This window comes from Festucalex cinctus, chromosome 3 (assembly GCF_051991245.1).
Source record: "Festucalex cinctus isolate MCC-2025b chromosome 3, RoL_Fcin_1.0, whole genome shotgun sequence".
Lineage (NCBI taxonomy): Eukaryota > Metazoa > Chordata > Actinopteri > Syngnathiformes > Syngnathidae > Festucalex > Festucalex cinctus.
In genome coordinates this window covers 7,648,042-7,675,421 of record NC_135413.1, presented here as the reverse complement: position 1 = coordinate 7,675,421, position 27,380 = coordinate 7,648,042, and the positions used below count along the sequence as shown (strand labels likewise).

General features: G+C 38.7%; 2 protein-coding genes across 2 annotated transcripts in view; both read left to right on the top strand.

Annotated features, from left to right (window-relative positions):
• st3gal2 (ST3 beta-galactoside alpha-2,3-sialyltransferase 2) lies at window positions 1-23,940 on the top strand. The gene is made up of 8 exons (XM_077517949.1): window positions 1-30; window positions 376-951; window positions 8,681-8,740; window positions 10,551-10,684; window positions 16,518-16,697; window positions 16,797-16,842; window positions 19,521-19,640; window positions 19,717-23,940. Exons 1-8 carry the CDS (start codon window positions 1-3, stop codon window positions 19,888-19,890), a joined length of 1,320 nt encoding a protein of 439 aa, XP_077374075.1. The 3' UTR covers window positions 19,891-23,940.
• Window positions 23,941-25,183: 1,243 nt separating this feature from the next.
• LOC144015546 (complement C3-like) overlaps window positions 25,184-27,380 on the top strand; it is a 53,320-nt gene continuing 51,123 nt past the window's right edge. The window contains exon 1 of the mRNA XM_077515630.1: window positions 25,184-25,280. Coding sequence (XP_077371756.1) covers window positions 25,204-25,280 — 77 coding nt within the window. The 5' untranslated portion in view covers window positions 25,184-25,203. The remainder of the gene's footprint in view (window positions 25,281-27,380) is intronic.

Sequence of the window (27,380 nt, the reverse complement as noted above, 5' to 3'; positions counted from 1 at the left end):
ATGGATATAAAGACAGCAGAGGTCCTGAGGGTGAAGTCGGGATAAAGATGAGGATACAGAAGCTGACGTTGAGCTTGTCTTGATGGAAAATAAAGGACTTTGGCATATCTCGGACTGCGGCTGTGTGTGATTCAACGGCAACTTCAGTGTGTGAGACAAGCACATATTTGTGGAGGGGAAAGAAAAAAAGCTGAAAGAGAACAAGCGTAGGAAGATCGCCAACTGCACAGCTTGTGTGGGACAAACAGACTGTGACACTTGTGTGTATTTACTTAAATGATAGTGTGTGCGACCTGGTAGTCCATAGTGCTAACCAGGAGGTTGGACCAACTACACTCACCAGGCCTTGGTGGCTGTTCCTCGCAGGGAGCATAGGAAGAGGTTGGGCTGGGTACAGTGGCAGGCCCAGGGGTGGGGGCATGGCCATGGGGGGGCCGCATCCCTTCCTCCACCTCTCACCGGGACAGGCGGTGGGGCTTTTGGGGTGGGGGTCCTGTCAGGGGTGCACCAAGACTCTCGGAGCTGAGGCCTTGGCTAAGCAGAGCGGCACCTGTGGTGGGGGGCTCAGGTAGTAATGGGGAAGGAAGCGCAGCGGAGAAAGCAAGACGGGCAAGATGTTCTCCAAGAGTCTGGGTTGTACTCTGCTCACTAGTTCTCATCTTTATCACCTCGCTCTTCTTCTCCCTCTCGCTTCGGAGTGGCATTGGCTTCAACTACCTGGAGTCGCCGGGATGGGAGGATTCTCGGCGGGTGAAGCTGGTGCCCAGCTATGTGGGCTCGCACAAACACACCCCCCATGACTCTCTGCAACAGAAAACGTGCGCCTGCTCTCGCTGTGTCGGAGACCCCGGTGTCTCTGATTGGTTCGATGAGAACTATGAACCTGATATCTCACCTGTTTGGACCAGAGAAAACATCCAGCTGCCCTCTGATGTCTACTACTGGTGGGTGGTAAGTAACAACCCACTTTTACTGCATAAGTTAACATTTTTTACACCAAAACAACCACGATACAACACACTTGCAACTCAACCCTCTTTGTTAATGAGCCATTTAAACAAAAATGAGTTTTGCTCTTCCCATAAATCTCATCAAGTACTTTATTAATCCTTTATGGATTGCGTTTTCTGTACCCGTCTTAACGTACCACCAACATAATCAATCCACTCAAGAAGATTTTGGCTGCGTTTACACTACGTTCTCACCGGCCATGTTGAGGATACTGCGGACGAAACGGGATGGTTGTGAGCAAAGGCAGGGATTGAATGGGCAAACGTGAAAGACCGTGATGGCCATGACAGTCCCTTACGCCCACATCCGACGCCATGAGGAATTTAGCTAGACTTGAGTACAGAGGGGAAAAATGGCCAAAATCCCATGCCACACTGCATTTCAGGAAAACATGGCTGCCGTGCCTGCTGGGAACGTAGTGTAATCATAGCCTAAATATTGACTGGCCTACACACCAAACCCCAAAGGCTATTAATAATAAAATACAGAGTACACTACAAACTTATGTCATGCATGATGTCGTAATAAAAACCAATATGGCAAACCTTGTGAATATATGTAGCATTAAGTTTACAACTGTATTTTGTGTTTTTCTTGACTTTTGGTACAGAAAACTAGAAATGTTTAATGATACGTTAACCAAAGAATGATAAGTTCACCAAAGAATACAGTAAGCGAAACTTACATGATACACACATCTCTGCCTTGGGTGTTACATTATGGCACATTTATTCTGAAGCCTTTCTAAAAATCGAAGGTCGGTTTCCTGGAAAGATTCATTCACAGCATTCAAATTAGCATGTGTCATTTGTATTCTTACACTCCCAAGCTTAACAGCAGACATATCAAGCTTTATATTTTTATTTGATGAGCTATGAAAGAGTTCTTAAGTCATCTCAAGCCATTTACAACATCTGGAGGCTTCATAAGTAGTAGCAAACTTTGTATTTCATGGCTGCGCAACACCTGCAGATAATATAATAAATAAAGGCGCATTGATCACTTTTATGTACATCCACCACCTTATGCAAAATCTGCTCAACCATTTCAATATGCCCATTTCTTTGTTTTTGTGACTGTTCAATATCTGCACATCCCCTATTCCTCCAAAACACAAGATAAAGAATAGACTGGAAACTAGTGTTGTTCCGATACCATTTTTTGGCTCCCGATACCGATACCCAGCTTTGCAGTATCGGCCGATACCGATACCGTACCGATACTTAAGGTTTTTTTTTTCCTCAACATGAAAAAGCTGTCCTGCCATTGGTTCAGAGCATTCAAGGGCCAATAGGATATCTTAGATCGGCATGCAGTGAACATGTCACATACCAGTGAATGTCGTGCACCAGCAAGACACAAGATGCTGCATCCAAAATCCTATATTAGCGTTGGAATTAATGGTATCGGCATGTTACTTGTGAGTAGTCACCGATACCGATACCACTGTTTTAATGCAGTATCGGCACCTCTGCCGATACCAGTATCGGTATCGGAACAACACTACTGGAAACTTTGCAGTCAGAATATATTTAAGCACATTCTTAATTCACCATATGCATTTTTCCCATAGGTGCATGTACATAGCAAATCTGTCAGTGTTTCCAGTGTTCGATGAAATCTGGTGTTAACAGTGTTATTCTCAAGCTGTAAGGATAAAAAATTACTCTGTCAGAATAAATTTCCTCAAGTGTTGGAGCGGAAGCTAAGTGTAACCTGAATAGCACTACCTTAAAGGAACACAAGACTTATGAAAACCTATAACAACTATTCTGTGAAATGATTAATTTCAGCTCTTTCCTGAAAAAAAAAATGCCAATTTATGTTGAGCAATTATGATTTTATAGCACTTTTTAATGAATACTTAAGTACTGTATCGGGCATTTTGGACAGTCACGTGATCATCGTGACGTATCGCGTGTGTAAAATACACATTGAAGGAATGACAACAAAGAACTCACGAGGAATTATCGTGTCCCATGGCGGACATCAGAGGTGGAATTTCGCCTTCTTCACTTCAAAAGCAGTACAGCCATGGACGACATGCCAAAGATTTGTTTCCAACCGAAAGCTCAATAAAATTGGCACATCCAGCCGTCGGCTCGTCTGAGTAGATGGTAAACATCCAGGTAACTTGTATTCTGCTAGACTAAGCTACATGTCGTATGCTAAGCACAGTTTTAGCGCACATTAAGAACGGCCACCACCCCCACACGGAATGACATGAAACCGGACGTGTTGAGGACTTTACTCTGAACAGTATTTGGGATCCAAGACGTCTTTTTCTTGCTCATTACGTCAGCAAATTCCCATTGAAATGAACAAAGACGGCTTCCGGTTACGCACGGGATACGTCATTATGATCACGTGACCAGGAACATGGCATCCCACACCGTACGATCGAATTCGGACACTTAATCGGTTTAAACTAAAATTCTGAGAATCAGATATTTGTACTTTTAGTCTTTGTACACAATGCCTAATCCAATACTGGAAAATAATGAATAAGGCTTGTGTTGCTTTAAACGTTAAATTGACCACACCCTCATTTTCAGTGAAGGAGAAACTTTCCAAATTGCCAACATGCTTTTGGCATTTCAATAGTGATACATCCAATTGTTGTTGGGGCAGCGTGGCTCAGTGGTACAATGGTCGTCTCCCGACCCTGTTCGATCCCAGGCCAGTGCAACTATGTCAAAGTATCCTTGAGCAACATACTGAACATACTGAAGTTGCTCCTAATGCCATGTTATCAGTAATCAAAAGCGCTTTTGAGGGCCTTGTAAGTAGGAAAAACATTACATAAATGAAGTACCTTTTACCAGAGTGAAGTGTTAGTTAAATTTTTAACACTGATACTTGTGTAGAGTACTTTCAACACTACTCAGTGTTTACCAGTGTATATCTCTAACACTATACAGTGTTGGAGCAACACTGGTTAAGTGTAAAAAAAAAAAAAAAAAAAAAAAAAGGTAACACTGAAAAGTGTCAGATTTACACTCATTGGTGTGGACACATATAAACACTTTTCTAGTGTTAGATTTAACACTACTCAGTGTTAATCTAAGACTAGTGATTATGCTGTGTATTGTACAGAGGACTATCCAGTTAGCTCAGTCAGATCGATTCTCATCTTCCGACCAGTTCAGGGTGTACCCCGCCTGCTGCCCATAGCCAGCTGGGATAGGCTCCAACACCCCGCGCGACCCTTGTGAGGAGTAAGCGGTTCAGGAAATGGATGGATGGATGGATGGATGGATGGATTGTACAGAGGGAAAAGTGTTTTTTAAACATAGGAGTGGTCAACTCTAATCACAAATCCTCTTCATCTTCTGTTGTCATCAAGCCAATGAATCCACTGCTTCGATGTTTACTGCTAGTCACATGTTAAGATCCTGTCAGAGCAATAGAATTTCTGAAATAAATACTGTACATCCTCTGGGAGTTTTCGAGTTATAGGTCTGAAACTTGCTTTTAGATTTATATGTGAAGTGTAAATGTAGCAGCACGTGTGAAGGCTGAGTCCAGCTCGTACTACAAAATACATGTACTGCAAACACTAACAGCTGCCAAGTCATTAGGTCACACGGCAACAGGGAGATGATGAACTGGGAGGGAGAGAGTGGAGAAGAAGTAAAGGGGAGGGGCAAAAGTACAGAAAAATTGCCGTGGAGTGGGGGGGAATTAGCCACTGCAGACATATGAGATCATGAGAAGAATTCATTGTTTTCTAGGTTTGGTCATGTGACATTCACAAGCTGAGCTGTGATTGGTTACCTCAGCCCTTGTGATGTCATTTTCAGTCGAAGCAAGTTGCAAAATGTGTTTTTAAAGGTACTAATTGTACATGAAAAATAATGAAAATATAAAATTTATTATAGGCAAAATATTAATGTTTGACAGCCAAAAATGGCTAAATAAGTAAAGTATCACTTTAATGTTGGTTTATCAGACGCCTGACGGCGTTTAATGTATTGTGTGTGTGTCTTTAATGGCCGTCCTGAAAAACAAAACACCCATGTGTGGGAAGTGGCTGCCAGGTATCTTGTACCTTAGTAGTCAGCTTACAGTAAGATTAATGGTCTCAGAACAACAGAGGTGCAATGTGCCAAGCTGGATTTGGCATTGCACGGGGGCCATCAGAGATGGAGAAAAAAAAAAGCCGATAGATGGAAGGATGAAGAAAGCTTGGGAAGAAGAAATGACGACGAGGCAAGGTACCAGCTGGAGAGTGAGAGAGGTAATGGGGGAGTAAAAGACAGATTTAGTGCTCTCTGATCGGCACTGATGAGCCGCGTGCCGCTCGTGTGTCCCGGAGAGACCAAGAAAGACAAGAGAAGGAGGAGAAACAAAGAGGGAGCAGGGGAAATTAAAGAGAAGGAATTAGACATGACGGCACACAGGCTGCTGGGGAAGACGCATGGATGGAAATATAAAGCAACAAGATGTGTGTCAGGAGAAAGGAATCTAGGCCGCCTGTGAGTGAGAGAGTGTGAAAATATGGATGACGAGGCAGGAGTTTTGTTTAGTTGCTTGAATTTTCTTCACACGTATAAATGAACATTTGCCCCTGTGGTATGCTGATGTTGATGCTACTTAGAGAGTCATACTGTAGTTGGGTACTTTCAGATCAGCCATATTAACTAGTAAAGCCATTTGCACATATCCTACATTGTCGTAAATTTGTTAACATTTATTGGCTGCGAAAGCCAAAAGTTAAAGCAGGATTTTATTTTATTTTTTTAGTTCAGCCAGTTCTTGAGAATTTAGGTAGGCCTAAGTCACAACCACAATACGTGAGGACGCATGATGAGATATGTTTGTCTGCTGTACGGTATGGAGGACCAAAACTGCCAAAATTCAAAATAAATAAATGACTAAATAAATAAATGACTAAAATTGAAAGTAAAAATGAATATAAAAAACTATAATTTGAAAATTATGTCCAAAAAAAATAAATATAAATGGAAATAAATTCGTTTTTATTTTCACTTTTTGTCATTTATTTATTTATGTTTATTTATTTATTTAGACATTTATTTAGTCATTTATTTATTTAGTCATTTAGTTACCTATTTATTTAGTCATCTATTTATTTAAGCATTTAAGCATTTAAGCATTTATTTATTTAGTCATTTATTTGGAATTTTGGCAGTTTTGGGCCATACTGCCAAGTCAAAATGTTATTCAAATGAGGGGGCGGTTCTAAGCGTGTCTTGCGTTGGACTCTGCCGTTGTAAACTGCCTGTCATTGGCCGAGTGAGCAGCTCAGCGAACAAGGAAGTCTCGCCGGCTTGCAATGGAGAGCTCCAGCAATGGACGACGATCGTGTCCACTGTCTGCTCTCACTTGTTGCCTAACAACTCAAGTCGTAAGTTGAGGTGACTTTGGACATGATCGCCGTTGCAAGCCGGCGAGACTTCCTTGTTCGCCGAGCTGCTCACTCGACCAATAACAGGCAGTTTGCAACGATGGAGTCCAACAGACACGCTTAGGACCGCCCCCTCATTTGAATAACATTTTGACTAGGCAGTATGGCCCCAAACTGGCAAAATTCAAAATAAATAAATGACTAAATAAAAAAAGACTAAATACATAAATAAATGACTAAATAAATCGATAAATGATTAAAAATGAAAATAAAAACGGATTTATTTCCATTTATATTTATTCTTTTAGATAAAATTTTCAAATGATTTATTTTTTTATATTCATTTTTATTTTTCACTTTTAGTCATTTATTTATTTATTTTAGTAATTTATTTATTTTGAATTTTGCCAGTTTTGGTCCACCATAATACGGGGTCCCTCATGGGTTTCTTTTCATCCTAGTCCAGGGGTGTCTAACTCATATTAGCTCAAGGGCCGCATGGAGGAAAATGTACTACCAATTGGGCCGCATGGAGGAAAATGTACTACCAATTGGGCCGCATCGGTAAAATAACGGTATATAACTTAAAAATGATTGCCGTCAATCATATGCAGATTTTTGCTATTTGTGTGCCAGCCTTAAATTACAGAGCTCAACTGTAATCATATTGTTCCAAAAAATAATAAAATTGCAAATGGAACGCGGCGACACTGAGTCCTAGACGTGTTAAATCGACCTTTTTTGCATATATATTGTTCACAGAATGCATTGCGTGGCGCAGTTAATGACGTTATAAGGACGCTAATCCTTGTCATATCTATTTGTGTTACGAGTAATTGAATTTGTCGTATTTAACATGTTTGTCGGTCTATGATTAAAATGATAATAATAATAATAATAATAATAATAATAATAATAATAATAATAAAAACTTAACTTTAAGTTGTGTGTAAAATAATGACATCCAGGACGATACCCCTGTACAAGTTGCATTGCTTATCTGAGGACTGCTTGTGAAGTTACAAATTTTACATATTTTGATTGTGGCTAACTGATTAATTAGTCCGACATTACAATTTAAAAAAAACATTTTTTTTTAACTTTACAAAGTCATCGTGTGGGCCGGATTAAACCCCTTTGGGGCCTGATCCGGCCCGTGGGCCTTATGTTTGACACCACTGTCCTAGTCTATACCTTGGAATTCTATCCTCTGTCACCTCAGAAGTTCTTGGCCATTGTCAGGCACGTATCTGAGGGGAACGAGCAGGACCACAGGAGGGTCATCAAGGACTTTGTCAACTTGAGTGAGCGTAAACAATATGGTCCTTAATCAGGGATGCACATAGCATGAAAACATGAAAATCAGATCCCGCCAGCAACTTGAACACACAGGAAGCATTCCCTGCTCACACTGGTGAACATCTTGGGCTCAGAAAAATACCTTGGAGTTCACATCAACAATTAGTGTAACTGGACCAGGCGGACAACACAAATGCTCTGTACAAGAAAAGCCAGAGTCGCCTCTGCTTGCCGAAGAGACAGGGCAGGACCTTGCACATGATCTTTTATGAAACTGTTGTTTTGTCATCCATGCCACTGTCTGCGGAGGGGGGCGCATTGCTGAAAGAGATAGGAAATGACTTAAGCGAATGGTCAAAACAAGGCTGCGAGCTATAGTCTTGGACTTCTTGGAAGGTTACACCAACTCAAATTTCACTGTGTGCAATATTTTTTTGTACATTAATGGTTTGGAATGAATTGAATGGTTTGATGATAATATTAATATTGTATATTACCATTTGCCACAACCATTTCAGGTTTGTTTTTTGTTTTTTAATTATGAAAGCTATGAAAGTATTTCGCCCAAAATCTCACTTTTGAGCCAAAACAGAAATTGTATTGCAGAGTGTCAGCTATGTTTGTAAAGCTAGTTCAGAATTATAATTTAGGATTAATTTGGATGATTTCCTATTGCAGCTGTGCTTGGCTATTAATGAGAATCTGGCACTAATCAGCCTTTCAATTTTGTGTAATCATTCCAGAAAAACACAATTATTTTTAGTAGTAAATCAACATCATCTACTAAATCGCTACTTGAAAATTTTCCATCCGCTTTATTTTATGACTGCATGTTGCTAATCTCATTTATTCTGATGATCTTGGATCATGGTTACATGGGCAGTGTCTTTTCTGTTCCATACAGTATATTCATGCACACACATACTAGTACATTTCAATTGTGTTGTCAGATGTGGTTCCACAGCAGTGCCTCCTAACCATATTTTCCTCTCCCTCTAGATGTTGCAGCCCCAGTTTAAACCGCACAACATCCAGCAGGTGCTGCTTCGGCTGTTCCAGGTATCTCTTTTAACTTGTCATTATTATGATGAACTTTCAAATGAATGAAGTGTAGTCTTTCCTAATAGAGATGTAACGATATCCAAACGTCACAATACGATATCATGAAGCTCACGATACGAAAATTATCACAATATTGTGGGGAGTTTGGCGATATTTAAAAATGTCACAATATTGTAAAAAAAAATTGGCTCATACTAAAAATAAAAAGCACAATATTGTGCTTTTGTACATAACAGTAATGTTATGGTATTATTATTATTATCATTATTATTATTATTATTATTATGTTGTTGTTGTTGTTGTTATTAGGGGTGTTAAAAAATCGATTCGACAATATATCGCGATATTACATCGCACAATTATCGAATATATTCAATAGGCAGCTGAATCGATTTTTAAACAACCATTTTTGATGGAAAAATATTCACCAAAACATCTTAGAGTTCACACCTTAAGCATGAAAGAATGTTATATTAATGGAACATTAAGCCTTAATATTTCATTTCAATGCTGTTCAAACATGAAACAGATTACAACCCGACTGAAGTTTCAGATAAATAATACATTTTCATACAAATCTTACACTGTACAAGTTTACTGATTAGTATTTTCTAAATTTGAAAAAAAAAAAAAAAATCGCAATAATCAACATAAATTCGTATCAGGATTAATCGGTATCGAATCGTGACCTATGAATCGTGATATGAATCGAATCATCAGGTACTAGGCAATTCACACCCCTAGTTATTATTATGTTGTTAATGTACGCACACACTGAGTTTCTCCACATATTGACTTGCTTCACAGGCATATTACGTTCCCCTTCATCTATTATTACAATTAGTGTAGATTTTAAACATAGAAGGGCCAAAACATCCCTAATGAAAATTAAATTGCACTAAAAAAAACTAGCCACCAGAGGGTGCTCGAACTGCACAAATGCAAATCAACCTGAGTTTTATAACAGATATGTTGCATTTAAATATTGTGAACATAATGACGACGATATTGTGGCAGTTTTAATATCACGATATTGCGCTTATCGTCACATCTCTAGTTACTAAACCTCCACACTTCATTTTCCCTCATAGGAGTTTTTTCAAAAGTTTGTATTTCTAGGCACTTAACTCTCACATCTTTTTTTTAATGTTGTATCTTGTTCCATCGTTTCTCAATACATGGCGTGTGATACGTTTCAAGGTTCTAACTATTCTATTAGGGATGTTCAATACCCCTTTTTTTTTTTTTTTTTCCAGATCGAACCAGTACAAGTAGTCAACTCGAGTCGTCACCGATACAAGTACAGATATCAGTAGTACTTTTGATACATAAAATTTCCCAAAATAAACAATGACTGATAATTTTAAAGAAATAATTATATATCTCAATGTAGTATTTTAATATTGTATTAAATACATTTTATATTCTTCTATTTTTCATTTCTAGTTCCTGATTGTAAAATGGCCAAGAGGTGACTCCTAGAAATACAGTACCGGTATAGGCCAATCTTACAAGTACCCGTACCTTGAAATGAGATATCGGCCCGATACCTTGTATTGTACTCCCCATTCCTAGATTTTAAAATGTAACACTTTGATGTGGTTCGTTAAAATCAAAACCAATTTTCCAGTTTGAATCAATTTTTGTTTCCTCCCTACGTCTCGTGCACGTTTGATGAAGTTCAGCCTACTAATTTAAAAACATGACGTTTCAAAAGATTCACATTACATTATTATGAGTAGTATGTTATTATTATCATTAATTTCCTGCTTATTGAGTCCTGTTTCACTTGGTCTGATGATGATAGGTCATACCTGGACGATCCCCATATGGCTCATGGGATCCTGGACGATGCCTACGGTGTGCCGTAGTGGGGAATTCTGGCAACCTGCGTGGGGCTGGATATGGGGCGACTATAGATGGACACAACTACATCATGAGGTGAGAGGAGTGAATAGTGTCAATAAGATGGAGTAAAAAAAAAAAAAAAGTCAGGACACAGATGGCAGAAGGACACTGTCACTCAGCCTAGCAAGTTACATCATGGGTCAAAGAAGGTGAAGTAAACAGATGTGCATCTAATACAATATTTAATCTTAACGTTTTGTATGTTCCTATTGGTTGACAGGAGGTCATCGGCTTCTTGGGAGGTCAAAAATCCTAAGAAGTCGAATTATATTGCTTGTGTTTTTCCCACAAGCATGCAGAGTAAATCCTTCTATTTCAATCTCATCCCTGTGTTGTACTGTGCCAAATGCAAATCCCCGAGATAAAACGTTATGTTCAGTGCAAGGAATAACGGTGTTGCCGTTGGTAACACCATCCTTTTTTAATAAACGGAGTAATCTAACAAATTATTTTCCCCATATTTGAAACACCGTTATCGTTATTGTATGTGAAACATATTGCGTTACGATTGATCATTACTTTCGAGGCTCAAAATAAGCTTACTAAGCTTGCTCCAGGTCTATTCATAAAAATATAATTTGCGCACAGTTAAAGGCACTGTTGTTGTCATCACCTCGTCACAACAAAGGTGTCCTGACACCTGGAATGTGTAGTGATCTTTATTTTGTAGGTGCCACGGGAAACGTGTCACGGCGTGTCTTCCTTCACAATGAACTTGTTAGCATTTTTCCAAGAGTCCACGTCCTTACCCTGGATCTCATTCAGGGTTTGACCAGACTGACGGTGGTCAAAACAACTCGAGATCTGCTGAAAAACGGCCACCAGGAGGAACGATTTGTTGACCGTTCGGTTCCATCAAGAACAATTACATCGCAACTCCACAAGCATCATGACAGCTAGAGAGAAAAGATAACTTGTCAAACAATTCATAGCGCCACAAATTACATATATTAGGGTGATGTGCCACACATCACCATATATCCTGAAATTATTATTATTATTATTATAATTATTATTATTATTGCTGTAATTGGCAGTGGTAGAACTAGAACATTATATATGTCATTATGGAGAGACATTTGTGCAATATAAATATTCCCAAAACTCAATGAAAACACCCTTTATAGCCTGGACATAATTTTAATTGTTTGTATAAAAAAAAAAAACAATATTAATAATAATAAGAAGAAGAGTAATAATAATATACACGTTTGAAAAAATTCACATTATTTGATATAATTTTTATTTTATTTTTTAAAGTAGTGAAAATAGTTACTTTGCCTGGTAACGAATTAATTCAGTTAATCTTTTCAGCAAGTAATCAGTAACTATAACTAATTACTAGTGTTCTTTCGATACCGTTGTTTGGCCCCGATACCGATTCCGATAGTATCTCAACTCAACTCAACTCAACTCAAATCAACTCAACTTTATTTATAAAGCGCTTTAAGAACAGGCGTTGCTGTATACAAAGTGCTGTACATAAACATCAGTTTTGCAGTAAACAAGAACAAAGCAAACATTTTGAAGTGTGAATACAGGTTTGTTTGGTTGTTTGGTTGTTTGTTTTTTTTACAAGTTGAAATTAATGGTATTAGCATGTTACTTGTGAGTACTCACCGATACTGATGCCACTGTTTTAATGCAGTGTTGGCACCTCTGCCGATATCAGTATCGGTATCGGAACAACGCTACTAATTACTTTTATAAAATAACATTCCCAGCACTGGTTATGTTTATAAGTTGGATGGCTACATGAAACATCAATCAATCAATCAATCAATCAATCAATAATATATAATGTATCTGTTGCTGCCTCGCCTCTCTGTGTTTGACTGTATATCCATCCTGGTTGTTGCTTGCTACGCAGTGTGTGAGGTCTTTCTCCTCCGACCGACATTTCCATTGTAGTGTGTATTTAAATGGTCTTTGACACCAATGCCAAAAACGAGCACGACGTGGATTGTTGCATCTTGCAACAATGACTTGCTTCTTCAATGTCAACCATTAGCTTAAAGTACTCTATGGTTACCCTAATGGATCAATTTGCTCAATAATGCTTGGAACGAAGAGGCTTGCTTGGAGCCACAAATATTCAAGTTGTCACTGGCAACAGGCATGTTTGGAATTGTTCAGCTGAGGTTGGCGGGTCTGCACTCTGCAGTTCTGCGCAACACGAGTTGTTTGTGGTGTCTCGATGTTCAATAAAAAAGAAAAAAAAAACATATAAGCGTTGTATTCCAAGTAGACATGTGTGGGCAGCTTCTCTTCCGACTCTAGTGTCATGTCCCACGTTCTCATTTCTGCAGTTTAACTCTAATTTGTATTTAAAATGAGCTCTGGCTCACCACCAATGCCGCCCACCTCCTGCCTGTCTGGACAAAATGCTTTATTCACTGTGGCTAGACACTTGCTTGGGTACATAATGTGATGCCGTAAAGTTAGTACTCCATGGCTTTGGAACTTCAAACATGAAGTTGTTTTCTGACTGATGTATCCTGCATTGCATTATCTTCATCCTACTGAAGCACATTGCAAATAAGATGGTCATTACTAATTCAGGTCACTGTCTCAAGATCAGTGCATCAGTGTTCCATTATTGCCTTCATCATTATTCAATACATTTTACACTCATTGGGCTCAGCCATGACAAATTCATTTTGTACAGGCAGGAACAAGAGAGCTAATGTGTATTATAGTGACGTTCATCATCTCAGAGCGCAAATCACATCCAAGGAGGTCATATATTTTGCCTGACAGAGAAGAAAATAGTTTTAGTTGTGGCTCTAAATGTTTCACTTAATGGCTTTTTTTTTTTTTTTATCCACAGAAGCCATGGCTTTTCCTTAACTTCCACCTGCAAAACTGGAAGGGAACATTACTGACTGCTATTACAATTAATTAAACTTGACCATCTTTTGCTTACTCAATTGTCGAACGTGAAAATTCTTTGATTACAATTATATAAAGAACCCACAAAGAATAACTGAGGTGCTGCAGCCCCACGCATTTTTTTTTTTTTTAAGCACAATATTATTTGAATTGTCAAATCACCCCAAAAAATTCTGAAAATTTTGACCAAGCAGATTTTTATTTGAATGAAACTTGGGTTGATGGTGATGGTATAACAATAATAAAGCTGAAATTTTTAGGTCATTCGGAGCAGGAGTGTTAGAGCTTGTGAGATTTTGACATTTTTGGCAAAAAGGGGCGTAGCCACCTTGAAATAAATCTTGTGTCATCACCATCAACAGTACACCAAGTTTCATTAAAGGGGAAGCCAACACAAAAGTTTTCCTTTAAATAACATATTCTGTGCAGCCCCACTTAGTCTAAGAACAACATTCTGATTAATATATTATGTTTGTGGAATATAAGTTAAGCAGCAAAATACACCTGTTTTTATCCATCTCAGGGTGTGGCCATTTATATATATATATATATCACTTACTCATTCACACAAGCTAACATCATGTAAGCCACACATGATCTCCCAGGCGGAGAAGTGAACCCACACCAACCGGCACCGAAGGCAAGTGACGGTTCCATTCCTCCATCTGGAGCCCCGATGCAGCCATTTTGCCACTTGCTGTTGACTGAATATGACATCACAGTTGCTCAGGCAACGACCAACCACGGCTCACCTGTTTTCTGAAGCTGAGCTGTAACTGGCTGTTCCCTGGATCAATCGACAAACAAGTGGCAAAAGGATGGATAAAAACAGGTGGATGTTGTTGCTTAACTCATATTCAACAACGCAATATTACTCAGAATGTTGTGTTTAGGCTAGTGGGGGCATATCAACATATTAAGGTAAAGAATCGTTTTGGGTTGACTTACCCTTTAACTCTTTGACCGCCAAAAATGTTTAATAACGATTAGTAAAATCACGATGTATGCCACCATAGACATTAATTGAAGTCATCTACGTTTTTTTGTTTTTGTTTTTTTTAATAAATGGGAAGTGCAACGTCTGAGTGCAGCGCTGCCTGGTCAATAGGTTGTGGAATCAAAAACACCCACTAACTATGGCCAGCAGATGGCAGCATTGTCTCTCTTTTCAATGGGCTGCCGGTGTATGGAATTGCAATGAAACGTGACGGAATCTGATGAAAACTGATGAAACAGAACGTTTTCAAGGATTACATGAATGATCAAAGCCTTTGTCACATTAAAGCTAATTCACAGAGCGTCACTAAACAAAAAATGTTCGTGTCAAAGTCACTGTTGTGGAGAAAGTGTATCTTTTCACAAAAATCTTGTTTTTTCCTTTTCAATTTTCGCACAATGTCACTCAAATGACCTATTTTTAAATGGTGATTACTAAAGAACAGAATAAAGTAGAAAGTAGAAACATACTTTATTTCTAATAAAAGAATGGAATGCAATCTTTCATTTGGTACTAACCTATATGTAGTAAAAGCACACAATATTCTGTTTGCCTTGAAAGATTAGTTAAAAGGCTCTGTGGGTGTTTTTCTTTGATAGCGTGTGGCAGTAAAAGAGTTAAAATTCAAATCTGCTTGGTTAAGGCAACTGAACGTAGTAGGGGTGTTAGAAAAAATTGATTCGGCAATATATTGCGATATTACAGCGCGCAATTCTCGAATCGATCCAATAGGCGGTCAAATTGATTTTTAAACATCCATTTTTGATGGAAAACATCTTACCTAGGGTTAGGTCTCACACCTTAATCATGGAAGAATGTTATATTAATGAAACATTAAGCCTTCCATCCATCCATTTTCTTGACCGCTTAGTCCTCACTAGGGTCGTGGACATTAAGCCTTAATATTTTATTTCATTGCTGTTCAAAGATGAAACAGATTGTTAAATACATCCATTTTCTTGACCGCTTAGTCCTCACAAGGGTCGCGGGGGGTGCTGGCGCCTATCTCAGCTGGCTCTGGGCAGTAGGCGGGGGACACCCTGGACTGGTTGCCAGCCAATCGCAGGGCACACAGAGACAAACAACCACCCACACTCACACACACACCTAGGGACAATTCGGAGCGCCCAATTAACCTGCCATGCATGTCTTTGGAATGTGGGAGGAGACCAGAGTACCCGAAGAAGACCCACGCAGGCACGGGGAGAACATGCAACCTCCACCCAGGAAGACCGGAGCCTGAACCCGAGTCCTCAGAACTGGGAGGCAGACGGGCTAACCAGTCAGCCACCGTGCCGCCCTTATTAAATACAGTGGCTCACAATTATAAGACTGAAGTTTGAGATAAAAAAAAGTTTCATACAAATCTTACAGTGCACATGTACAAGTTTACTGATTAGTATTTTCTAAATTTGAGTAAAAAAAATAAAAAAATAAATAAATATATATATATATATATATGTATATATATATATATATATATATATATATATATATATATATCAACTTATAAATTCGTGTCGGGATTAATTGGTATCGAATCGAATTGTGACCTATGAATCGCGATATGAATCGAATCGTCAAGTATTATGCAATTCACACCCCTAGAACATAGGATATTCAATTTCAAATCGCGACTGCCACCTGTTGACGAAAAATGAAACAGCACATACCCTTCTTCACTTGACATACACAATGCACACACGACATCACATCCATCGACGGAGGGAGTGAAATTCGAACCCGAATCCAGTCTGAAAACTGTTGAGCAGAGGCTGTTAATCTACTCATTAGAAGATTTCAGTGATAAATGGTCATATAAAAGCAATATTGCTAATATATCTTGTGGGGAAAAGTTCCATATAGCAGTGTGTAATTTGACATGCAACAATCCATTTTTCAACCGAACAATTCAGGTGACGCTATTCTTCGCTAACCACCAGGATGTCTCCTACTGCTCCCTTCTCGCACCGTTAGGATCAACTTGGCCCCCACGGTGGGCTACGAGGAAGATGCCGGCAGCCACACCACTCACCACTTCATGTATCCGGAGAGCGCCAAGAACCTGGCGGCCAACGTCAGCTTTGTCCTGGTTCCTTTTAAAACACTGGATCTGGTTTGGATCACCAGCGCGCTCTCCACCGGCCAAATCCGATTGTAAGCGCACTGCACGGTTCGGACGAGTGGACGGTTGCAATCCGTCAATGTCAGTCAATCCAACTGACAGAATGATCATTCAACCCGTTTCTGTTCTAGCACTTATGCTCCAGTGAAGCAATTTCTCCGTGTGGATAAAGACAAGGTAAGCAATTGTATGTAGTTGTTTGCTCAGGTAACGCAAGAACAGGAACACACACACACACACAGACTGCGTTCCTGCAATTATGTCCCTTATGTTTATGAGGGATTAGTTAGGCTCGAAACTATCCTTTGTTTTAAGTAATCTTCCGCTCACTCTTTAATCCATGAAAATACATCAACTCCACATAATCCTGACCATGTGGAGACTTGGTGGGGACTCTTCGCCTGAGCACCAATACAGTTTTACAGCCCATTTTGGAGTACAACCAAAAGTATGGATTTGTAAGATTTTCCGAGAGCAGCCTAAAGCCTTGTTTGCTGGCACTGAACGTTACCTGTGGAATTGAAAAGTGCAATTTCTCATCAGCTCATTAATTCTGGTCATTCGTTTTCAAGTATACACAACCTGTGAGAGTTTAACAAGTCAAAATTGTCTAAAGTTCAGTCATAGAATCTGAGTAGAACCTGCTACCATGGTTTTAAAAAGTCAAGGTTTCAGTAACCGCTAATACTGGCTGTCATCGGTAATGAGCTCTTCTTTTTTTGAGGGGATTCTAAGCAAAGCACAATATGATTGGCTGCCTTGCAAAGTTGATTAAACCAGGCGCCTCTTTGAAATGAATTGCCTCCAATTACCTTTTTTCTCCTCTTCTTGCGAGCAGAAATGGGAGGAGTGAATAGTTATGCATGGAGGAGAATGACCTACGGAGCCAGACAAAAGAGATACTTTGTAAACATAGCTGTGTTTAAAAAATAAAATACAATTATTGTGCCAGCTGGTACTAGTTAGCCCAAAGGACAACATGAGCAGGCCACAAGTCTTTTTGTAAAACAGCTCACCCCTGATAGGACACTGTGACTTACTAAGAAGAATTAGAAAAAGAATCTATACATCCATTTTCTGAACCGCTAATGAATATTAACTTTTATTTATATTCAACTTGGGGGGGAAAAATACATTTAAATTGTACTTTTTTTTTTTTTTAACCAAATATTCTATGTTTTGTTTAAAGCGGAAGTCAACCCAAATTTTTTTTTACAATTGACTGCATATGTTCTATGCCGCCCCACTAGTCCAAAGACGGTATTCTGGTTAATATTGCGTTAGTAGAATATTAACCTTGCTCTCCCAAGATGAATTCTCGCGGTATTTGTGAGTTCACAAACTCCGGAGAATACATCTTGTACCGCTCCCGCAGATAACTGGCGTTACCAATCACAGAGCGACATTGTGTTTGGGGAGAAACCAGGAAGCCATGCAACGACCCCAGGGCTAACAAACAAAACTAACATGGACGAATGGACGCTGCAATTAATTCTGTTCTCGCAGAATTACTCACCGTTTCCTTGTTGAATGTTGAACAGCGAGAGGCGCTTCGTACATTTCTAGATGGTCAAACGTTCGTACTTTTCCCCCCTTCGACTTGAACGAAGACAAGATTTTCACCCGTGGCCGTGATTGGTTAAAACAAACGTGTACAATGTCGCATCGTCCAATCAGCTCGAATTATTGTACAGAATGTCCCGCCTTTTCCCGACAAAATTACTGTGGAGAGGTATCAGATGGATATGTAATATTGCCAGGTTAGTGGAATATGAGTTAAGTAGCAAAATCCAGTCGTTTTTATCCATCTCAGGGGGCGACCATTTTGCCACTTGCTGTTGAGTGAAAATGACATCACAGTTGCTCAGATCTCAGGGAACAACCAATCACAGCTCAGCTTCAGAAAACATGTTAGCTGTGATTGGTCATTGCCTGAGCCCTGAGCAACTGTGATGTCAATTTTAGTTGACATCAAGTTACAACATGGCCGCCCTCCTGAGATTAATACAAATGGCTGGAATTTGCTGCAGAACTCATATTCCTCAAATGTAATATTAATCAGGGCCCAGTTGTTCAATTGTCGGTTATTTTAACCACTGTCAACGGAAAAAAAGAAGCCGGAAGTTTTCTTAATTCATCATAATTTATTTTTGTTCTCTTTGTCCATTTTTAGATCTTGTTTTAAAAAACACATTTATATTCTTTCTCTTTTGACTCAGCATGAGACTTGGAATTTTATTACTGCTAAGAGGTAACGTGTGCTTCACTCTTCATCAGAATAATCACCAACGTCAAAGTCAAGCCCTCGATAGACTCTCTTTTTCTTGAGCTCAGTGGGCATCATGAAGGCAGCATTAGCCACGAACACAGAGTTAACCACACTGTTAAAAGGTTAGCGGCGGTCCTTAGGTGTGTTAACTTTAACAGAAAGGTAACAGCCGGTTAAAGTTAACAGAGTTTTGAACAACAAGATAACAGTGCCGTTAAAGTTAACGGTCGGTTAAATCTACTTAACCAGTGGTTAAAGCTATATGTTTTGAACAACCGGGCCCAGAACGTCATGTTTAGACTAGTGAAGTCACATACCTGTATAAAGTATTGTCAAGAAATGTTTAAGGTTGACTTCCCCTTTAAAAGTCAAGATTGTGTTCACTTGGAAAAAATATATTGTTTGTTTTGGAAAAAATTTATATTTTTTTCCAAAAAGTAATTTTGGAGCTGTAAAATTAATACTTGTGATATCACAATATTTCTTTTTCTTATACCGTCACATTCTAATATTGGCCCATGCCAAGTATGTTGAATGAATTCTTTCCAGCAATAACAAATGGTTTCTTTTCGTTGTCTATATGCAGGTCCAAATCTTCAACCCAGCATTCTTTAAATACATTCACGATCACTGGACCAAACATCATGGCCGCTACCCATCCACAGGCATGCTAGTGCTCTTCTTTGCCCTGCACGTCTGCGATGAGGTCAGTGAAGAACAATATCATCATTAACCACATTGTCCTCATCTTAGCAAGTCTCATGTGCTTACGCCGTTTCCAGGTGAATGTGTTTGGATTTGGGGCGGACGGCCGTGGAAACTGGCACCACTACTGGGAGCAGAACCGTTACGCTGGAGAGTTCCGAAAGACGGGGGTCCACGATGCAGACTTCGAAGCGCAGATCATTCAACGACTGGCTGAGGCCCGAAAAATCACCGTTTACCCGGGGAAATAAGTGCTTCACCAAGAGATGGTGTGTTAAACAGTCACAACGAAGTTTGGGTTTTGCAGCCAGCCTTCTAAAGGGGACGCGAAAAGGTCACTGATGTGCCGCATCATATCAAATTCAAGCCCTCTAGCTAGTAACTAAATGTTTGGATGTGGACCAGCGCTCACAGCATATCGATCTGAGTGAGGCTGCGCTCACAACGGTGATGAGAACGACAGAGCCTCAGGGGTTCACCTCTCATCCGAGCTGAGCCGTGTTTCGTATTCGCATTCTTCAACTCAGGAGTGAAAAATAGAGCTGTCAAGCAAACGGTGACATTGACTGCTACTGAGCTTGGCATTGAGAGAGCTCGAGAGAGCATCGTCACATTCTGTCATGTTCTGCACTCATCTAATCCTTTATATAGATACAGATTGCCTTGAGCAGGAAAGCTCACCATCAGCACTCCCGTGGACTATTGTGCTCCAGCCAGTGTTTCCAGTAGCAACAAACTACTGAGCTGTGGATGTTGACGAATACACAGTGCAATGCTGTGAAGGTGTGCAGACACACAGTAATGACTCACCACACATTTTGTGGCACCAACTGAAGCTCACAGTGAGATTTTCCATTGAAGCTATTCGAGGCATTACCCCGTTTGCTTGGGGAATGGATGGAAAAGGATGACTAGTGTCTCACATGAACCTTGTCGAAAAAAAGATGAGAAAAAAAATGAGTGTCCTGGAATCCCATCCCAGTGAACGTTCCAAGAGGACGTTGTTTTGATTGCGTGTTTGGACGGGAGCACGGCGGTCTCAGATCAGACTTTTAATAATCCCCATGTGGTGTCTCATTTAAGAGCCGAAGCACGACAAAGTCAGCGGGGCACACATCATCATTTGGTCCCAGTTTGTGTTGTTAAGACTCTCAGCAAATTCATGTTTCAAGGACTTCAAACACTCCAAACTGACTTTTGGATCCCAGTGGATTTAGCTTCATCTTGAACATTGGAAACCATCTGGATGTGAAATTGTTGAACATGATCGTTTCATCTACTGCTAGCCCTGGTACCTGCCAATTCAATCTTCAGCTGTTTCTTGAGAGGGTACAGCGTCACCACATGCCTTAGATATCACCATTTACCTGCACTTCCGTCCCGTTTTTCTTGACGATTTTGAGTCCTCTGCTTCCGAATGTTTTATTTCCATTGCTTCATTTAGACCATTTTCCATGCTTTCTAACTGTTGCTGCGCTTTCAAATAATGTTTACTTTATCACACCCTGGGTAATCGCTGAAACATTATTATTTTATGGAAAGAAATATCACATTAAGTGTGCATTTGGGGAAATGTTTCAATTTGTGTTGAGCAGCTACATAAAAAGGATCAACAGCACTCTCATAACTGCCTTTTAAATTAATAAGCCAAGCCCAAAGAATGTTCTCTAGCAAACTGCTACCGATAGAATTCCAATGATTGCATTCATTTTGGCTTGAGATGCAGGCATAAGAATGACCACATCACATTCCTGCTATTGGCTCACCCTGCCTCTCGCCCAAAGTCAGCTGGGATAGGCTCCATCACACCCGGAACCTAAGTGAGGTTAAGTGGTACAGAGAATGGATGGATGAACATATCACATACACTCAGCAGGCACCTCATTTTGAACACTATTTCAACCAAATGTAGTACAATACAGAAGCTATATTAAAATCCGGACTGAATATGACACAGTGTTGCCAACATGTTGAAAACAGCTTTCAGTATGTAGTAGTACTCACTACCACCGTAATATTTCAAACATGTTTCGTGTTGGATCTTGTTAAATGGTGTACGCAACATTCGACTCATTACAGACATTATCTGCATATCAATGAACAAAAACTATGATGAAATATTATGTCCAAAAAGAAAGTAACATTGGCTAGTAAGAGAATGATTACCATAACAGTTTGATGTTAAAAGGTAGAAGTAAATAAAGAAGTCAATGTCAGTAAATTGAACATTTTATTACAATCAGCCTCCATCGTTTACAAATTTGATCTTTTCTCTTGACTCTTTTCTATTGCCATGACAAACTTCTGCTGTAGGTTGCCGAAAGCACCTGTGAGGACAATATAGAAATAGTCGAGTAACATGCAAGGTTACAGCGGATGAGAAAGGTTTAATGTGATTTGGCAAACAAAACTTTTTCGACTAGAGAAAACAACACATCAGAAGTCTTGAGGAAAAATGCTCATATACCTTTTCAAAGAATATAAAAAAGAATTCCAATAATAGAGTATAGACCATGTCATTTGGGTTGAGGCGCCATCAGTAACAAAGTAGCACATAAAAGTACACAAATAGTATCCGCCTTATTTGCATATTCATATCTTTTATCTTCGCTTGCTCTATGCTGTCTGTCATCAATTCTTATCATCACTCTTTGCACACGACAGCTTTTTAAAGGAGATTTTTGTTTTTTGTTTTGTTTTTTTAGAGACACAAGAGTGGCTGAATTAGGACAGTAGTAGTGACTGCTTGCCCGCGCTTAACATTCAAGCTTCTGTGCCTTGTCCTGCCACGCTGGACACACCAACCTGAGAGCCACTCGCTCGCAACAACCATCTGCTAAGCTTTGCATCTTTTAGATTTATGCTAACTGATACATACCTGCTGGCATGAGCTGTGCCTTCTGCACTGTATAGCATACATACACAAACATATTCCACCGCCGTCCTTTGAGACATGCTTTCACCTTTGCCGTATTTTTTTTATTTTTTTTTAAAAGATGGCCACAGGTTACAGAAGAGGTTGTGGGAAGGTGATGTGTGTGATCCATTGCTACTTTTTTTGTATAAACTGCAGTGCACATTTACAATGTGCCAAGAATTCTACTTACCTTGTATTGCATATCATATACTGTAGTTGTCCACTACTTGCTCAATAAACAATAAGACATATTCAAGGATGAGACATATCTTAAGTCATAAAAACAAAATGGGTTCCTTGGTTTCATTTTATCTTGGTACATACAGTGGATGTCTAAAGTTAAAATCTATTTTATGCCAAAAATGAGACCAAACCTAAGCTTTGGAAGATATTTTTAAAATTCTGTTTAAATTGAAAGGTGAAATAAAAATGTATTTACCTATTGTACGATTACAAATGATACATTTTTACTATTTTTGATTTCCAGGGGTCTGCAAAGCACATACATTACTATGTATGGTTTCAGTTTTATTTGATTCTGTCAAAGGAAAGTATCAGGACAAAATAATAATAATTAGATGGGGAAAAAAAAACTTGGGGATTCTGAGCATAACTTTATTATAACTGACTACTTTATTAGTTCACTTTAGTGATTATGTTAAAGGGAGTGTGTGTAGATGTATTTTTTTTAAGTTAAGCCTATATTCTTTATATATATATATATATATATATATATATATATATATATATATATATATATATATATATATATATATATATATATATATATATATATATATAAAACGTAGGTAATCACTAATTATATTACATATAGGTCACATCACGTCTTACAGGAGGCTGACATGGTTGGCCGCCATCTTTGGGCTACGGATACCCAAGGAAGAAGAACTTAGCAAACATAGTAGCTTGCGAAGTCTGGTCTCTGCAACATTGTCCTGTGTGTGCTTCAAAATGTCAGTTAGTCATTAGTTCGCCACTAGATGGCACTAAATTCTAAACACTGTCACTTTAAAGTTAGACCAAAACACATGAGTTGGTTTAGTAAAAATGGACAGTTGATGTGCATACAGTATTAGGTAAAATTTCACTATGGCTGCATCCAGCTTCATTTTGTTGCAGGCAAGCAACCATGTTCATGCTCATACATGACAGATATATTCCAAGATATAAGTAGAAAAGATAATTTAGCTGAAACTCCATCCATCCTAAAGTTCCATCCTGTTGTGGCGATCTGTCATCAGCGAGTGATTGATGGCTTTCACGTGTCATCTTTCATCAGCAGGTGTAAGAAAATTCAGTCTTGTACCTGTTGTGAATCCACTTTGTATCTTTGGTTGTAAAAATAAAAGCTTCTTCAAATGAAGTATTGCCTTGTGAATTTCAGCAACGCCTCATCGGCTCACCATTGAGCCATCGTCGCAAACTTAAAAAAAAATAAAATAAAAAATAAAAAATAAAAAATCAAGTATAAGAAAAGACGACCGTGTCTGTGCAGTTTCATTTTTCGTCAAGAGGTGGCACGAGCGTTTCAAAATTTAATTCATGCGTTCAGTAGCTTTAAGGTTTATTATCTAACAAGTGAAACATTTTAACAATTTAACTGAAATGAATGAGTACATAATCAGCGTTTAATACAGTTTATCTTTTGTTAACGGTTCCTCTCAAGTTATCTTCATTTTAGGACCTTTCACACTTGTACTAGTTTAAAGCACATTTGTCTTATTTCGAATTAGCTGGTCTAAGATCATAAATGCGCATCCATAAACCCATCCATCCATTTTCTTAACTGCTTTTCCTCATAAGGGTCGCGCGGGATGCTGGAGCCTATCCTAGCTGGCTTCAGGCAGTTGGCAGGGTACGTCATTAACTCATGGTTACCAGCCAATCCAGGAGCCATAAACCGACTGTATTATTATTCTGGATGCTAAAATGTGAAGTTGCGCAAACGCTGTTAAATCTTTTTTATTTTTCATATATTACATTTTTAATTAAAAAGAAAAAAAGCTAAGTTTGTTTGAAATTGCCCCACTGAAAATGTTTCGGAACAATAATGTGGTTTGCTGCTCTTTACAGTGTGGATTTAATAAAATCAGTTGATTATATTAAAAAGAAACTAATTGGTTATTTGTTATGAAGTGAAATGTTTGAAGTAAAAGTATAATTTACTTATGAACTGAACTATTCAATATCATTGTCATATTTTTATTACTTAAGGTCCCTGGGATTTATCAAAAGAAAACTTGACCCAGCATGCTCAGTAAACTGACTGTATTGTTGTTGTTAAATAGAAATTATGTGAAACTGCATGTAATTTTACATTTGAGATTCTGTAAATCATCCAAAAATACTTACATTCCTTTGTTTATTCGTTTGAACATTTTTGTATTGATGTATCCTTTTCATCAAAAAGTAAGTCAGTTAAACATACTATTGTTTTTTTTAAATGTGTCTTTAGTAGACCTTTGACAATTTCAACGATTTGGTAACTACAGTACGTACGGGAAAATGATGTTGGGTTACCAACTTTATGTGGACCCACTGGGAGGAGATTGTTTGAGAGGACTATAAAAGGCGAGCGTTGCAGTGCTGAACTCCACTTTGACAGCAGCTCAGGATCAGGAAGAGCATGTGTCCAACGCCTCTCTGGCTGTTGGCCTCACTGGCCTTTGCCTATTTGTCTTCTGTGGTTGCTGGTGTTCCACTGTAAGTTGACTTTTCACTTCAACTTTCACTTTGCACTATGTACAGTCATGGAAAAAAATATTAATTGTATGCGACTAAAAGAAAAAGTTTCGGGAAAGCAGGGCTTGTTGTTACACTTTTTGCACTTTTTTTATTTTTATTTTTAATGTATTATTATTATTATTAGTAGTAGTAGTAGTAGTAGTAGCAGTAGTATTCTAATTAGCTGGTTTAAGTTTATAAATGCACAGCCGTGAATGCATGATAAAATGATAGCTGCATGCTCACGTGAAATTGCACAAACACTGTTAACGCCGTTTGGTTTTTCATGCCCTACGTTTTTGGGAAAAAAAAGAAATTATTTTTTATTTTTTTCTAGACTTTGGGGTGGGGCGACTCGTCATTACGGGAACCATCGCGATGATTTTCAATCATCGATCATTTTCAAGTTTCATATCTCATAGCTCATATTTGGCCATTTTTGTCACTCAAACATTAATATTAGGCCTATAATAAATTTGATATTTTCAATATTTTTCATGTACAATTGGTACCTTTTAAAACACATTTTGCAACTTGCTGTTGACTGAAAATGACATCACAAGGGCTCAGGTAACCAATCACAGCTCACCTGTTTTCTTGGTTTGGTCATGTGACATTCACAAGCTGAGATGAAAGTATCAAATTAAATATAGACAAAATATTAACTTTTTATTGCTATAATGAACTAAACAAGTGAAGTATCATTTTAATATCATCCCACTTAAAAGAGAATAAAGTGAAACTTTGTGGTGATATATCCAACTCAGACAGGCGGTTCACATTTGACGCGTCGAGTGGCGTGTGATGATCTTTCATCGTCCATCCGTCCTTGAATCCTTCATGACAGTTAACGTTAATCTACTATTAGATATTTTAGTCATAAATGGTCAAATATAATAATAAAGATATGTTTGGTTGGGCAAATTGTTACATAGGGCAGCTTTAAGAACTGTAAACATTGGCTTTGTTAGCTTGCATTATGATAAGCAGACCATTAGATTGCAGTTCCAGCAGTCAAGGTGATTTGGCCAATTACGGTCAGACAGTCAGGGTTCTAAATCAATATTTTTTTGAGAGTCACCACTCTCTAAAATTTACCAGCCAATCAGAATTTCTACCAGCCTTTTTTTTTTTTTTTTTTTTTTACTTTACCTATGCTGTTTTAATTTCCCTCTATCATACTATTTAATAGAGATATAATGATAACGATCGGCAAAATAATGATATTTCGATATTAAAACTGCCACAATATTGTCGTCAAGCAGTGCACCTGTTTAGAGAAAAAAAAAAAAAAAAAAAAAAAGGCCGGTTTAATTCCATTTGTTCTAGGTTGGGTTCTAGCATCCTCTGGTGGCTAGTTTTTAGTACAGGTTAATTTTTACATGGCATGTTTTGGCCCTTCTATGTTTAAAATCCACGCTAATGGTCAGATGAGGGGAGCGTAATATGCATGTGAAGCGAGTCAATATGTGGAGGAACTCAATGTGTGCGTGCATTAGCAAGTAAATGCCTCACTATTAGGTGTTATTAAAGATTTAGGTGGCTTATCCACCTTATTCCTGATATGAGGACCCTCATGGGGAAGCAATAGTCATTCTCTTGTTTCAAATGAAGTGTACAGTATATAACATGGAAAGCACACAATGTAGAAGTCAAGTTAGTGTAACAAATGCTTACAAATTTGTATTTGTATTTATTCTTTGCAATTTTACATTTGTTTTGTGTATTACTAATTTTTTTTTTTATCTATTAGTTTTTACATTTTGTAATGTTTGTTACTCTTAATGGGCAGCATGGTGAGTGGTTAGCATGACTCTGCATGGGTCTTCTCCGGGTATTCCGGTCTCCTCCCACATTCCAATGACATGCGTGGCAGGTTAATTGGGCGCTCCGAATTGTCCCTAGGTGTGCTTGTGAGTGTGGGTGGTTGTTTGTCTCTGTGTGCCCTGCGATTGGCTGGCAACCAGTCCAGGGTGTACAGCGCCTACTGCCCAAAGCAGTCTGGGATAGGCTCCAGCAGCCCACTGCGACCCTTGTGAGGAGTAAGCGGTTAAGAAAATGGAGCGAGAGAGAGAGAGA